General features: G+C 41.8%; 1 protein-coding gene across 4 annotated transcripts in view; it reads right to left on the bottom strand.

The window, feature by feature from the left end:
- Positions 1-13,978, bottom strand: part of LOC133407389 (A disintegrin and metalloproteinase with thrombospondin motifs 2-like) — a 155,967-nt gene that overhangs the window by 16,426 nt on the left and 125,563 nt on the right. For 3 of the 4 annotated variants that reach the window (XR_009769162.1, XM_061685210.1, XM_061685211.1), the window contains 7 exons: positions 10,099-10,255; positions 6,495-6,600; positions 6,154-6,297; positions 5,376-5,508; positions 2,396-2,509; positions 2,133-2,278; positions 25-197 (listed from right to left, as the gene is read on the bottom strand). Coding sequence is in view for 3 of the 4 variants with exons in the window: in XM_061685210.1 (XP_061541194.1) it covers positions 25-197; positions 2,133-2,278; positions 2,396-2,509; positions 5,376-5,508; positions 6,154-6,297; positions 6,495-6,600; positions 10,099-10,255 (973 nt within the window). In the remaining variant the exon portion in view is untranslated. Of the gene's footprint in view, positions 1-24; positions 198-2,132; positions 2,279-2,395; positions 2,510-5,375; positions 5,509-6,153; positions 6,298-6,494; positions 6,601-10,098; positions 10,256-11,550; positions 11,666-13,978 lie in introns of those variants that run through there. The other variant, XM_061685212.1, reaches the window with a different exon arrangement.

The raw sequence follows: 13,978 nt of genomic DNA, 5'->3' as shown, positions 1-13,978 counted from the left end.
CCAAGACTGTGTGTGAATATTCACCGTCTGGGTGTTCATAGGGCAGCCAGTGCTTGTTGCTGGGTTGTTCGAAGCGAGGGTCCCAAGCGTGACATTGTTCCTCTCGCGTGTCACTGTAAATGTCCTCGCACTCGTTGGTGTTGCACATCTGGAACTGGTAAGTCGCCCCCACGCAGGTGCGGCCTTTGTTGGCTGGTCTGGTACAAGATCACACGATGCCAGAATGTTTTAATTAATGGTTTGTAGCTTGAGTTTTCTCTTTAGCTAACTGAGCATTAAAAATAAAAAATGTGTTTTGCCTTTTCTAAAACTTTCTTTTTAGACACACAACGTACAAAGAAGAAAAGAAGATGTCTCCATTTTTTTGTGCTAAATACTATTACCGTAATTTCTCTTGTATAATGCGTACCAATGTATAATACGCACCCCCAAAGTTGACCTCAAAATTCTGGAAAACCCTTCTACCTATGTATAATGCATTTTACAATGCATGATTTTGGTTCTACCCATATGATCAAAACATGAAGTATGATCTGTATTTGTATTTTTTCAAAGAATTATTCTGAAGTCTTTTTTTATTTACTTGCTCTTATTTTGAAGTTCACAGCACTACTTTTATTTAGTAAATTAGAAAACACACAGTTGTGCTCATACATTTGATTATTTAAAAAACAAAAACAATATTTCACAAATTCTGCCAGGGTATGTAAACTTAAGAGCACAACTGTGCAAATATGCACTCATACGTACCCCTGTCATATTGGAATGAAAGTGTAGGCTACACCTTTTTTATAACCACTAGGTATCGGTGGCATATTAGAATTAAAGTGTACACCTTTCTTATAACCTCTAGGGGGCGGTGGCATTTTGGAATAAAAGTGTACAGCTTTTTTATAATCACTAGAAGGGGGAACACATTTATAAAATGTGATTTTTCCCCCCCCCCCCATTTGTCCCCTATCCCTATGTATAATGCGCACTATTGACTTTTGACAATTTTTTTGGGGGGGGGAAATGCGCATTATACACGAGAAATCATGGTATTTCTGGTTTCCAAGTTAAAGCTAAAAAACAAAAGGAAAGCAAGATCACATTGATTGCAGTTGGTTATCTGTCAGAGTTCCTCAATAGTTTTTGGTTGTTGTTGGTTATATATGATACATGAGTATGCCAATTGTTATTTTATTGTATTTTTTTTTTTTTTTAAATTCTGTCTGAATAAGTACTTTGTAGTCATGTTTTTAAAGGTGTTATATAAAGTACAAACAACTATAGGCAATACAGTTGAAAGTTATCGTATTTTGTGCTAAGTTTCAAGCACAATCTAAACTATATTAGCAGCGAGTTATCAGAAAGCATAAGTACAGACGTGTTTGAAGACGTACATGACAAGTGAGGAGTATGTGATGATGTAAATACGTATGGGTTTGTGATTGGCTTTAAAGGAGATGATGCTTCCTGCAGTAAAATGGGTACGGCGCTTGTCGGTTTATGAAATAAAACCTTATTTTAAGTTTGACATGGGAGTTGCTCTGTTTTGCAGGGTTATGAAATACAACATCAAACGATGCCGTGAAAGGTAGTCTTCTAGCAGGCGTGGCTATATTTTTGCCAAAATGACACTATTAAGTGACTGTTTACTGCTCAAAAGTTCCCTATCCTATGACTGAACTTGGCAAAATATATATTTTTTTGCTGCATATTCCTGGAATACTCTTTTCTCTGTTATTGTTGTTTTTGTCCTGTCCTGGCTATATGATTACATAGACAATGATATAACTTGACATCATTGTGTTGTCAATGATCTTTCCAGAATTAAATAAAGGTTTGAAATGGAAAAAACATTGTCTGTCAGTTGTCATCAAAAGGTTAGTTTGTATGTGCAGTATGTCTTTTTATACTTTGTCAAAATGCTACTGAAAACTTTGCCTGTACAATTAATAAATGTTTTGAATTGTTTTGAAACTAGTATTTCTAGGCCACTTGCATCATAGACTGGATCATATTCCATTATTTCCCTTTTCCTAATTACTTTGAAATTCATGCAAAATCAAACCTTTGAGAAATGTATAATCAAGTGTAGATTTTTCACAAGGGTGTCATCACAAGGAGACATACTGTAGTTTCTATACCTTGGATTGTCGCAGTCCCGTGTGCGAAACTGAACTCCGCCACCACATGTGCGAGAGCACTGTCCAAATTCACTCCATGAGCCCCAGTTTCCGTCTTGCTTGATGATGTCAGGTGTCAGCCAGATGCAGTGACCTTTAAAACAATGCTGCAAGACCAAAAAGTAGTCAGTGATGGGCAAGTGTCACAAATATTTTTTCTTCATCAGAAAACATGGGATGGGAAGGTTAATAGGAAATGTGGTTTCTGGAAGGTTTCTTATTACCTTCCCATTTCCACACGTAGTGCCATCAATGGGCGGTCCTTTCTTGGTCTTGCAGAAGAAGGGATTGTCTGGGTGGCTGCACCATAGCTGCTTACATGGGTCGAAGGTGCGATACTGCAGGGCACAAAGTGGGGCTGCACAATTAATGGAATTTTAATTGTGATCGCGACTTCGGGTGCCACGATTAAATGAGCCTGATCGTCTGCGATTTTTTACATTTAAATGCGGGCACTGCTGCACATGAAAAGTGCTTCATTTGCAGCAGTACCCGCAACCTAGTCCGCCAGCCACAGGGGCGAATGCATGGTTAAGGCTTCATTAAGCAGCGCTCTGGTGCCAACTTCAAAATAAAAGCCTAAAAAAAGGCATTGATGTCCAATGTAGTTATATATGAAGCTGTTACTTTGAAGTTGGCCCACTCAGTTGCCAGAGAGGCGGCGTGTCACGGTAAGACACATTATTAACAATCGTTGCAGCGGCTGCCTTAACTTAAACTTTTCAGCTGGCCCAACTGCAGTAAAAAGACGGCTGTAGTAACTAGAGAGGAAAATCACAACTGTCGAGTTCTTTGCAGTTTATGATCGTGCACCACTGACCAATGGTCAAGCCAAACAACGGAGACGTACCCTTCCTTGACAATTCACTATATTGACGGGGATTTTCAAATGAAAAGTCGGTGCTTGCAACCTAATGTTATTGCGTTTAATGCAGTAAATGTATTTGCTTCCATTATTTTGCAATTCCTGTTTCCACTTTGGAATAGCACATTTATTCAGTTAGCCCTTGCTAAATTGTTTGTGCATTCATTTTTTTATAGTATTATCTGTCATTTATTCTTATTTAAAGATTCCTTTTGGACTGACAACTGTTACATATCATTTTGTTAAAAAAATAATAAAGATTTTTCCCTAACATGAGAAGTTGCGAATTGTGATTAAGCATCTTGATTCCAATATTGATCAAAATATTCGTGATTATTATTTTGGCCATAATCGTGCAGTCCTTGCACAAAGAGATATTCATGTTTAATATTAAATAGGTAAAATTCACACTCAGTATTTGGGCTGACGGTTGGAATGAGGCTGAAAACTTAAAATAGGAAAAAAAATCAAATAAAAAAATGTGTCAAATGAAGAATAACCATTATAATCACCACCACCACCACAACAACAACAATAGCAGTAACCCTGCACTATCACTGCACTGCACATTACGCTCCACTGAGAAACACAGCCAATCATGCAAACTAAGCCAAAAGATGCATGAGAGACGGGACTCTCTGAATGAAACAGCCTGTGCTTTAAGTCACAAGGGAGGTCGGAGGGCAAAAAAAAAAATTAAAGAGCCAAAAAAAGATGAGAGCCAAAGTGGGCTCGGACCTGGGTTTGAACGCAAAGACCAGGGACAGACTTCCCCTTGTTGTCTAATATAAACCACTGATAAAGACACCTCAAATATGTCTAAAGGCCACTGTCTGAGGGGCTATGCCCTCCTACCTCCTCTCCAGTAATGACACCACCCACCATGACCCAGTGGGATCTGCAATCAGAGGGTGAGTCACAATTAATGGCCAGATTGTGGTCGGTAAGCATCAGTGACGTCAGGTTGGAGGATCCTAAAAGCTGAAGTAAAACATGGAAAACAGCCTCTGTTCTGTCTCAGTCCTGTTCCCCTTTAATGGGAAAGACATCTTTCAGACCTTTTCCAGTCGTTATAGAGTGTGCCAGGAGAAGGAGGTTCTTCCCGCTAACACTGTTGATTTAAATGAGGTTGTTTTGTTTTTTATTGCCTGTGATTCACCTTATAAATCAGTAAAGTTGCAGGGTTTGTAGGGATTAGACAGGCATTTTAGAATCCTGCAGGCTGAAGTCCCATAAATGACAATGGGTTGAACAGAGACAAAGTACAATTGAAAGAAAACAAAAGAACAGAGCAACATTACAAACTTTCAAAAGACAAATAAAATCAAATAAATAAATTAGAAAACACAGAGCTAAATGTCCTCAGGAAGGTACGGTTACCTTACCTGCGTTCCTGAAAGGCCTGCCTTTTGTAGCTGAAGGGAATGGGTTTGACAAGAGAATAGAGGGTAATCTAGCAGTGTGCAAGGCCCCTAAACAAATCCTTTGTCAATCAAGCGAGCGCCCCAGAAAAGCGAGCAGCGTGGTGCAAGGAGCTTGCAGCTGTCTGAAGCTCATTTACCATGTTGTATTGACAACAAACAAACAAACAAAAAAACACTTTCAGATGGCTTCATGTAAAACTACTGCAGTGACAAACTAATTATTGTATTGCAATGTGAATTATAGAATAGAATTTTGATTTACAACAGAATAGAGACGTTGAGAAGAGCTATCAAAACCGATTTACCTGCTTTTAAGCAAGATATCAATCCCACCAGTGGCCAGGTGAGGAAAGAAGAGGACATCAGAGGAATATGAATCGGTGTGTACTGTATAAATGACCCTCATTCTATTACAATGTACAGTGAATCACCGTTTATCGCGGGGGATATGTTTCAAACATACCCGTAATAGCTGAAATATATTAAACATATTTAAACTTATTAATACACACTTATTTAAAGAAATTGGAAACATACTTGTACACCAAAAAAATGCAACCATAAAATGTAAAGAAAATACAATATGAATCTGCATGTGAGTGTCTGGGTGTGAGCTGTCGCCAACAGCAGCAAAGTCATTCTGTTTAGGTGTTTTGTTGTTCTCACGATGTCTGAAAAGTGCATCGCAGACTGTGGCTCCCCTTTCCTGCATGCTAGGGCATTACAGTATGTATTCTGTACGAACGCAAGAACAATGAACCGCGACATAGTGGGGGAACACTGTACATAAGATGTCAGTATCACTCGCTGTCTTTATAATTGCTCTCATAAAAGGAACATTGTAAACTACCGGACTCAAAGTGAGCTAGGAGAAGTGCCTCTAGCTGTGTTAGTGGACGTAAGGGGGTCACTTACCGCAGTACACATGGTGTAGCCCACACCGAAGTCGAAGCGGCACTGTTCATTCATGGAGTAGTGTAAACCGGGAAGCTGTGGCAGCGACGGCCAGTTGTGGTCAAAGGGGTCGTCACGGAGACAGTCATAGGAACTACGAAAGACAATAGGATGAGATTTCTTCTTATTGTGGAAGGTTAAGTGTTCTCTCCATTCGCGAACGCTACGAGCGTGTCTGTTGTATGTGGTGAAAACCACACACCGCTCACCTGTCAACTGATAAATCAAATCAACTGTCGACTGACAAATCAAATCAATCAAATACTGTACTGTGCTGTACAGTAAAATGGATGCTACTTCTTTCTTATGCCTACACATAACTACATGTTTGACCTGTGAAAATAAATCCACTTATTAATGCCTTTGGTGCCTGGATTATATCCCATCAAGTCATCATTGGGCTTTTCCACGCTCTAAAGTGGTCACGGCAGCGCAAAGCCACTGTCCACATGCTGGCTGTCACGTCTGATGTCCAAGACACCCACCCTTGCTCTTCTGCCATTTCTCCGCGATGTGCACACACTCACGTCCAACAACGAGATACTCTAAAGCTGCCACGTCAGCGGACTATCCAAAGGAAAGTTGCAATTTTGCGGTGTAGGCATAGCTAGGCTATCTAACTACAGTTTTCAGCAATTATCTTCAAACATGTGTCACGTATTTAGAAAGAAATATTTGAATTTACTTTGCAAGATCTTTAACTAAAATTGTAAAATGTCTTTATGTATGTATGTCTCACTGGAGGTAGCGGCCCAGCTCTTGCATGCTACACTTGGACCACTGAAAACGGTGGAAGGCAGCTTGAACCAGTGGAGCCATGATGCTCCCCATGTGCACCTCATCTCCACAGCGATTCCCCTGCCCATCATGCTCCATGCCCAGCCTGCAAAGAAACATTGGAGTTGGGAGGTGGCAATAGGCAGACAGGAGGAACATGAGTGTAGGGAAGGGAATGATGAAGCAGACAGATTGGGGACAAGTGAGAGGAGAGGAACATTTGTAGACACAGTCAGAGGTGACCAATGAGTGCCCCTAATGTTTTGTTATATATAGAATATAATCCATTAGCGAGGTACTTACACGTGTCCGGTCTCATGTGCTACCACAAAGGCAGAAGAGAAACCATCCTCGTGGTTCAAAGTACAGCTTCTTATAGGATGGCACATTCCCGTCACTGGGGCATAACCTACACAACATGAACAGAAGTGAAACATGAAACGCTTCCTGTACAAGCGCTGCATCAAACATTGGCCTTTACACATTAACAATGCCACCGCATTGTTACGACTGCTCTATTGTTTACAGTGGTGTGGAACTGCGCTGCATCATAACAAATTTCAATTTCATATACAGTGTGTTGCCCCCACTGATTTAGGTAACTAAAATATTGTAAGTGGTCATTATACAAGCACCGTAGCCAATTAGAACCAAAACAAGCACTGCCAACCCAGAAATGCACAGTGGTAGACGGACACAATATACTGTATCCCATAGGTTAGCCTTCAATTGTTTATGATACTATACACTGAACCCCTGTTCATTACGGGGCATACGTTCCAAACCCACCAGCTATGGGTAAATATCCGCAATAGAGACAGACCATATAGAAACATTTTTAAATAGCTGTATCTCTTCAAAAGACTAAACACATTTAAACTCATTAAAACATTATTCAAATACGGTGAAAATGTATTTAAACACACACAAATAAATTGCAAGTACAATATAAAAAATTAAAATATATTGTAGCGTCTGTGTGTGAGATACAGTAAGTGCCTTAAGAGGCGGGGCCTGGTGGGGCGGCGTGTGACATTGGCAAGTCTGTGTGTGAGTGTCTGGGTGTAAGCTGCGGCTGACAGCAGTTCCCACGTATGTATGCTCATTGTGTGTGTGTGTTTTACTGTTGTACTGTTCAATAAACGGCTGAAATATGCATCAGTGACTGTTGCTCTCCTTTCCCACATGCAAGGGCATTACAGCAAGTAAGCATAGCCTTGTGAAAAAACAACAACAAAAGAACGATGTCTATGAAACACAGATTTCCGCGACAGACAGAAAGATACAGTACGTTCCACAAAAAAAAAAATCTCGAATATAGTGAGGCAAAATCAAAAACCCTAGATATAGTGGAGAAACTTTGTACATATGTATTTATCATAAAGGTTGTTTAGCAAAAAGCACGTTTCAATAATAAGGGATGATCAGTCATAACCTCAATAGAACGACCGTATTTTCACGACCATAAGGTGCACTTAAAAGTCTTACATTTTCTCCAAAATGGACGGGGCGCCTTATAATGCGGCGCACCTTACATGTGCACCGTGTTCCAACATCTATAAATGTTGTGTGATGAGCGCTCCGCGCAGGGGTGTTTTTTTTTTTTTTTTTTTTTTTATATAACCCCTTGACTGACTGGGAGCATTTCCGGGGTATGCATTGTGCAAAACAACATCGGTTTGGCTCAGGACCCCCGAAAATGTCACCTACGAAGAGACACGCTTACGAAGCACAGTTTAAACTGCAAGCTATCAGTTACGCGGAGGAACATGGGAATCGAGCAGCCGCAGCCGCGAGAGAATTCGAGATCAACGAATCCATGGTTCGCAAGTGGAGGAAGCAGGAAAACGAGCTTCGCCAAGTCAAGAAGACGAAGCTGAGTTTCCGAGGAAAATAAAGAAAAACAAAACGCGGAAACAAGGCGAGGTGGCCGGAGTTGGAAGACCAACTCGAGCAATGGATTAATGAGCAAAGAACAGCCGGGAGAAGCGTGTCTACAGTCACCATTCGACTGAGTGCAATAACTCGGGGCTTGCCATCAGTCAGGGAGGCTTGATGAACCGCTGGACATACTGGCGAGTTACGCCACAATTTGTGAATGGATTGTGGATGTTCGAGCTTTCGCACGGCAACGAGACTGACTCGAACCTGGCGTGTTTGATTGAGAACTTGCCCAGCTGTTCATTTCGGATAAAGAAGATGAGGACTTTGATGGATTTGTAGATGAGGTTTGATCAAAAAATAACGCGAGTACATTGTTAAATACTTAAAGTACGACCGATATATAAAGTACGACCGATATCAGTTTTGCTGCCTTTTTAAAAACATTGTTTTAGCGTGCATGCATGCTACCGTATGTTTTAAGCTAGCGTATGTTTTACCATGCCTGCGCCCAATGATACGGTGCGCCTTATGTATGTGTTAAATACAGAAATAGACCCCGTAGCTGAGACTGTGCCTTTTAATAAGGTGCGCCCTATGGTCGTGAAAATACGGTACTCTTCTCTTCCCAACCTTATCAGGTACATCGATTTGAAAAACTAAGCATTGTTATCGGTGTAAATGCAGACATTTTATATTGGCTCTCACATAATTGTGCAGCTGCACTTATTATTGTATAGCTAAGAGTATCCATCCATCCATTTTCTGAACCGCTTATCCTCACTCGGGTCACGGGCGTGCTGGTGCTTATCTCAGCTGACTTCGGGCGAGAGGCGGGGTACACCCTGAACTGGTCACCAGCCAATCGCAGGGCACATAGAGACGAACAACAATTCGCACTTACAGTCACACCCACAGACAATTTAGAGTCTTCAATGAACCTACCGTGCATGTTTTTGGGATGTGGGAGGAAACCGGACTACCCGGAGAAAACCCACGCAGGCACGGGGAGAACATGCAAACTCCCCACAGGCGAGGCCGGATCGGAACCCGGCGCCTCAGAACTGTGAAGCAGATGTGCCGCCGCTAAGAGCATATTTCCTTAAATTACTAAAATGATATTATTGAAAATAAATAAATGATAAATGATATTATACAAGGCGGCACAGTGGCCGACTGGTTAGAGCGTCAGCCTCACAGTTCTGAGGACCTGGGCTCAAACCCCGGCCCCGCCTGTGTGGAGTTTGCATGTTCTCCCCGTGCCTGCGTGGGTTTTCTCCGGGCACTCCGGTTTCCTCCCACATCCCAAAAACATGCATTAATTGGGGACTCTAAATTGCACGTAGGTGTGAATGTGTGTGTGAATGGTTGTTTGTTTGTATGTGCCCTGCGATTGGCTGGCAACCAGTTCAGGGTGTACCCCGCCTCCTGCCCGATGACAGCTGGGATAGGCTCCAGCACGCCCGCGACCCTAGTGAGGAGGAGCGGCTCAGGAAATGGATGGATGGATATTATACAAATTTGTGGTCAAATGATCAATGTGATGAAGCTGAGTGCTTTTGTTAACCTTTTAGTTGCAACAATGTCATGTTAGTTCTGAATAAAAATGTACTGCGATAAAGTAGTATGTTGCACATAAAAACAAACCTGTGCGTTTATGTGTCTAAAGAAAACCCCTTAAAAGAGTCTCCAGCAATCTTCATTTCCCTGTGTGCTTCCTCTAATTGTGGAGCTATTTCTGGCCCCGCTCTGTCTATTGATTTTCTGCCGTGGAAGGCTGAGCCCAAGGGCAGCTGAAGGGCTTCTGTGCAGCTAGGCCACTGCCTTTAGACGCCTCTCCCTGGGGCCCGCCTGTTAGCTTGCACTCTAATGCATGCAAAACCACCGTCCGCCAAACCCATAGTGCACTATGCTGCACGAGGCACCCGAAGGAAGAGGAGGGTTCAATTTGGATACTCTGGTTTGTATGAACATTATACTCATCAGATGACATCATGGAAGACTCCTATATGTCTTTGGACATTACCCTGCATGCCCGTGGGGCCAAATTCCTGCCGTGTGAGGAAGATAGCATGGTCGTGATACTCAGCGTCCCCAGCGTCCTGTTTCTGCTGCAGAAAGGCCCAACGACACACATTCTCCAGACTCTGGGAAGGGTTCCCCAACTCGATTAGACTCATGGACTGCAAAGAGACAGAAATAGAATCCATACATAGTGAGAGAAAATATAATTCACAACAACAAAAAAGGTTGGCTGACTGCTGTTGATGTTGACCCTGTATCATCACATATGTACACAGGTGACACACAGTGATAGTCAAATAGTCATACATTATAAGCGTCACGCTATCCAGATTACTTTAATAATAAACCTGTTAAAGATTCACACACTAAGTTCAATTTTTACACTGCATACCGCATGGCCTTCCTCATTCCTTCTGTCTTCTTTCTGACTACGTACATTTGATCTACCTTGGTTTTCTACATTTTCACACATGGACAATGTGCTGCAGAATCAAGAATGTGTTTCGTGTGCCACACTGAAGACTAGCTTGCTAGGCTACATAACTGCTTGAAAGCGGTATTGTATTAAAAGTACGTGAACATACCTCAAGCAATATTTTAGTCCTCTCCCGAGCGCCGGTGACCACCACCACCAGTCTTTCCCCATTTTGTTCTTGTAATACACACGACGCGATCTATTGTTGTTGTCGTCACCATGGTAACGAGTGTATCCGGTCGCATTTGAGTTGACAACATAAAGCCCAGTGATCGTAAAAGACTGGATGCGGTGGTATCGGAATACAAGCAGTAGTCTGACATTGTGCAATCGTGAAAGACCAAATTTGCCCTGTAGTCTAATCCACGCATTACGTTTTGTCTGTCTGTCTCAGTCATGTTGTCTGTTCCACACTGCCGACATGTTATTTTTTTAAATAACTTTATTGGTGGTGAGATATTTACAGTACTATGTCAAAAGACACGCGACAAGGCTAAAAATAAACTGACTTTTTGATTCAGATATACTGTACACGATGACGACGCTGAGTAAATGTCTTTTGCGGAGCCGATCGGCGAATTACGACATTAAAGCTGATCAGCACAAAATGCTAATTATTGGCCGATACCGATCAAGACGATCAGATTGGTGTAAAGTCTACCCATGACCGTACAAAAAGCCTGAAATAAGTCACAAAATCAAACGCCTGTTTAACGTCATCATCCAATAACCTTTTTTCACTTGTCCAACCCTGATAAAATAGGAACATGGTGCCATGATGGCAGGTTTCCGCTGTGTTGACAGCCAGCAGCGCCCAGCAAAGGCTGCTGTGACTTACACCACTGATCATACAAACTTCATAAACGCAAAGGCCTGTGTTAAGTCATCTTCCAAAAATGTTTTTCAAAAGTGACCGATGCAATCAACCGAAGAAATAGTTCACAAAAATTGTGAATCGAGACGGAAATGATCACTTACCTAAGGTGGCTGCTCACTACAAGGTGGTATTACCGGGATCGATTCCAAATAACAAGCCTACAAACGTATATTTAACCTAACTAGTTTCACTTGTTATTGTCTCAAAAAAAAAACATCCACTTTAAATGTAGGCAACAATTACGCCCCGGGCTTGCGAGCCGACCGAGTACGTTAAGTAGTATGGGGAAATAAGATCTGCTTCTGGCGTTTACGTCACAGCTGTTTCGACAGAAATGTGGGCAGGCCAAGACCTGTTCAAAACCATCAGAAAATAAGCCTAAAATAAATGATGAGTCTTTTTGGGGGGAAATTCTTTCTGAAGACAATTGTTTTAGTCCAGAACTATGGAATAAGTGGCAATGTTCACTGATTAAAGGGCTAGTTTAAAGGAATAAAATGCTATTATAATCTATTTATTTGTTCAATATTTATTACAGAAGATCCACCCGCTGACGTTGATCCCGTATGTTGCAATTATGAGACACCAATAATGTAATTAACTTGAGTAGTGTTTGAAAACAAATTTTTCATTTGACTGATGAGTGATTCATCTAGTCCACAAGATAAAAATCCAAAGATAGTGATTAGGGAGTTCTCTGTAAACTTTGACACTTGTGCGGGTTCTCGTGGGATTTTTTTTATTTTTTTTTTAAATGATATTCTGTGGGCATATTGAATTTGTGTGAGGGTGTGTCTGCATTCAAGGTCACACAGCCAATCTGCAGGCTGTCTGGGTGCAGCTCGGTTGCCACGGTAATTGGGGATGACGGACAACCAGCACTCTGGCTTAAACTGCAATAGGGGATGACCAATAGAAGTGTGTGAGTGTGTGTGTGTGTGTGTGTGTGCGTGTGTGTGTGTGTGTGTCTCCGTTACAGAGCTCCAGTGGCACTGTGGACATGAAGGTAGGAGATGAAAAGATAAGGCTACAGAAGGATAAGTGTATCACAGAGCAATTCCAGCATTATAATGGGCACTATCAACCTGTGGAGTAATCCGTGCAGTCCTACATTCTTTTACCTTATCACTACTTTGCCCCTCTGCTCTCAACATGCAGACCGATAGAATTACTGGCAAGAAGAAAAAGGACGTTAGCTCTCTCTTTCCGGTCGCCATGTTTATGAATGAGAGAGGACGATCACTGATTGTTTATCTTTGCCTGGACTTCCCATGATTCTGTGCTGCAGTCTACTGGGAGGAAGTCTGATTGCATAACGGCCAGAGTTTCTGTGCGCTTTGGCGCTGAACTGTGAAGGCGTGCAACTTGGAAACATTCCCCTGAGATGCCCCATGCTTTTAGTTCTTCTTTTGCTCAGTCCACTGGAATAACAGGCGGCGGGGCCAATGTTGCGTGTGTCTGTGTGTTTGCTTGTGTGTGTGTGTGTGAAAGAATTGGCTGTTCTTACTAGAGATATTCAAAGTGACTGTATCCTTGTATCCTTATTATGAAAAAGCAAGGGCCTCACTGTTTCTAGGAACTGCAAAACTTTTCTTGTGTCTCATAGGGGTTCTCAAACATTTTGGGTGCAGGGACCCATTATAGGTGAGACATTTTTACAAGGACCCTCTTATAATCCTAATGCCAATAAAACCCAAAACCGATAGGAATTTATTGCAGGTGTATTTATTTTTACATTCATTCATTTTCCGTACTGCTTCTCCTCACTAGGGTCATGGGCGTACTGGAGCCTAGACCAGCTATCTTCGGGCGGGAGGCGGGGTACATCCTGAACAGGTCGCCAGCCAATCACAGTTTATTTTTAACATTTCAACTTAAATATTAATGAATTGTTTAATCAGAATCAGAATCATCTTTATTTGCCAACTGTCAAAAACACACAATTAATTTGTCTCCGGGAGTTGGAGCCGCTCTAGTACGACAACATACAGTCAATTGACAGAGAATACTTTTGAGACATAAAGACATTGAAAAAACAGTCACTGAGCAATGAAAGGTTGCTTGTAATCTGGTAATACCGGTAAAAAAAAATGTTTTAACAATTGTGCAAAAGGATGCAGAGTCCCCGAGCAATTTGAATGACTAATAGAGCAATAGTCCAATGCAATGACCATTGTGCAAAGGGCGCCGAGACTTCAAGAAATGTATGCAGTTTAAAGTGACTAGAAAGTGAAAGTGTCCTTTTCAAATCTGCATTAGAAGGTGTTCAAGTCGTCGGCTGGTCTACTATTGTTCTCAGCTTGGGGGGGATTGTCGCTTGAAACTGGTTAGCGATTGTAATGCATGCCAGACTGATTTAGAGTCGTTGGAGCTTAACTGCTTTTCTAACTTTACTGCATAGTTTCTCTTAACCAAACTCAATATTTCTTTCATTGGTGCTAGCTGATATGCATTGCTTCCACAAATAGCATGCCAAGCATCAACACAATCAGTGTTACCAACAGCAATTTGGTCCTTTGGTCTTTGGAC

The sequence above is a fragment of the Phycodurus eques genome, chromosome 9, assembly GCF_024500275.1.
Source record: "Phycodurus eques isolate BA_2022a chromosome 9, UOR_Pequ_1.1, whole genome shotgun sequence".
Classification (NCBI taxonomy): Eukaryota; Metazoa; Chordata; class Actinopteri; order Syngnathiformes; family Syngnathidae; genus Phycodurus; species Phycodurus eques.
The sequence above is the reverse complement of the archived record's forward strand: the minus strand, read 5'-3'. Positions and strand labels throughout refer to the sequence as shown.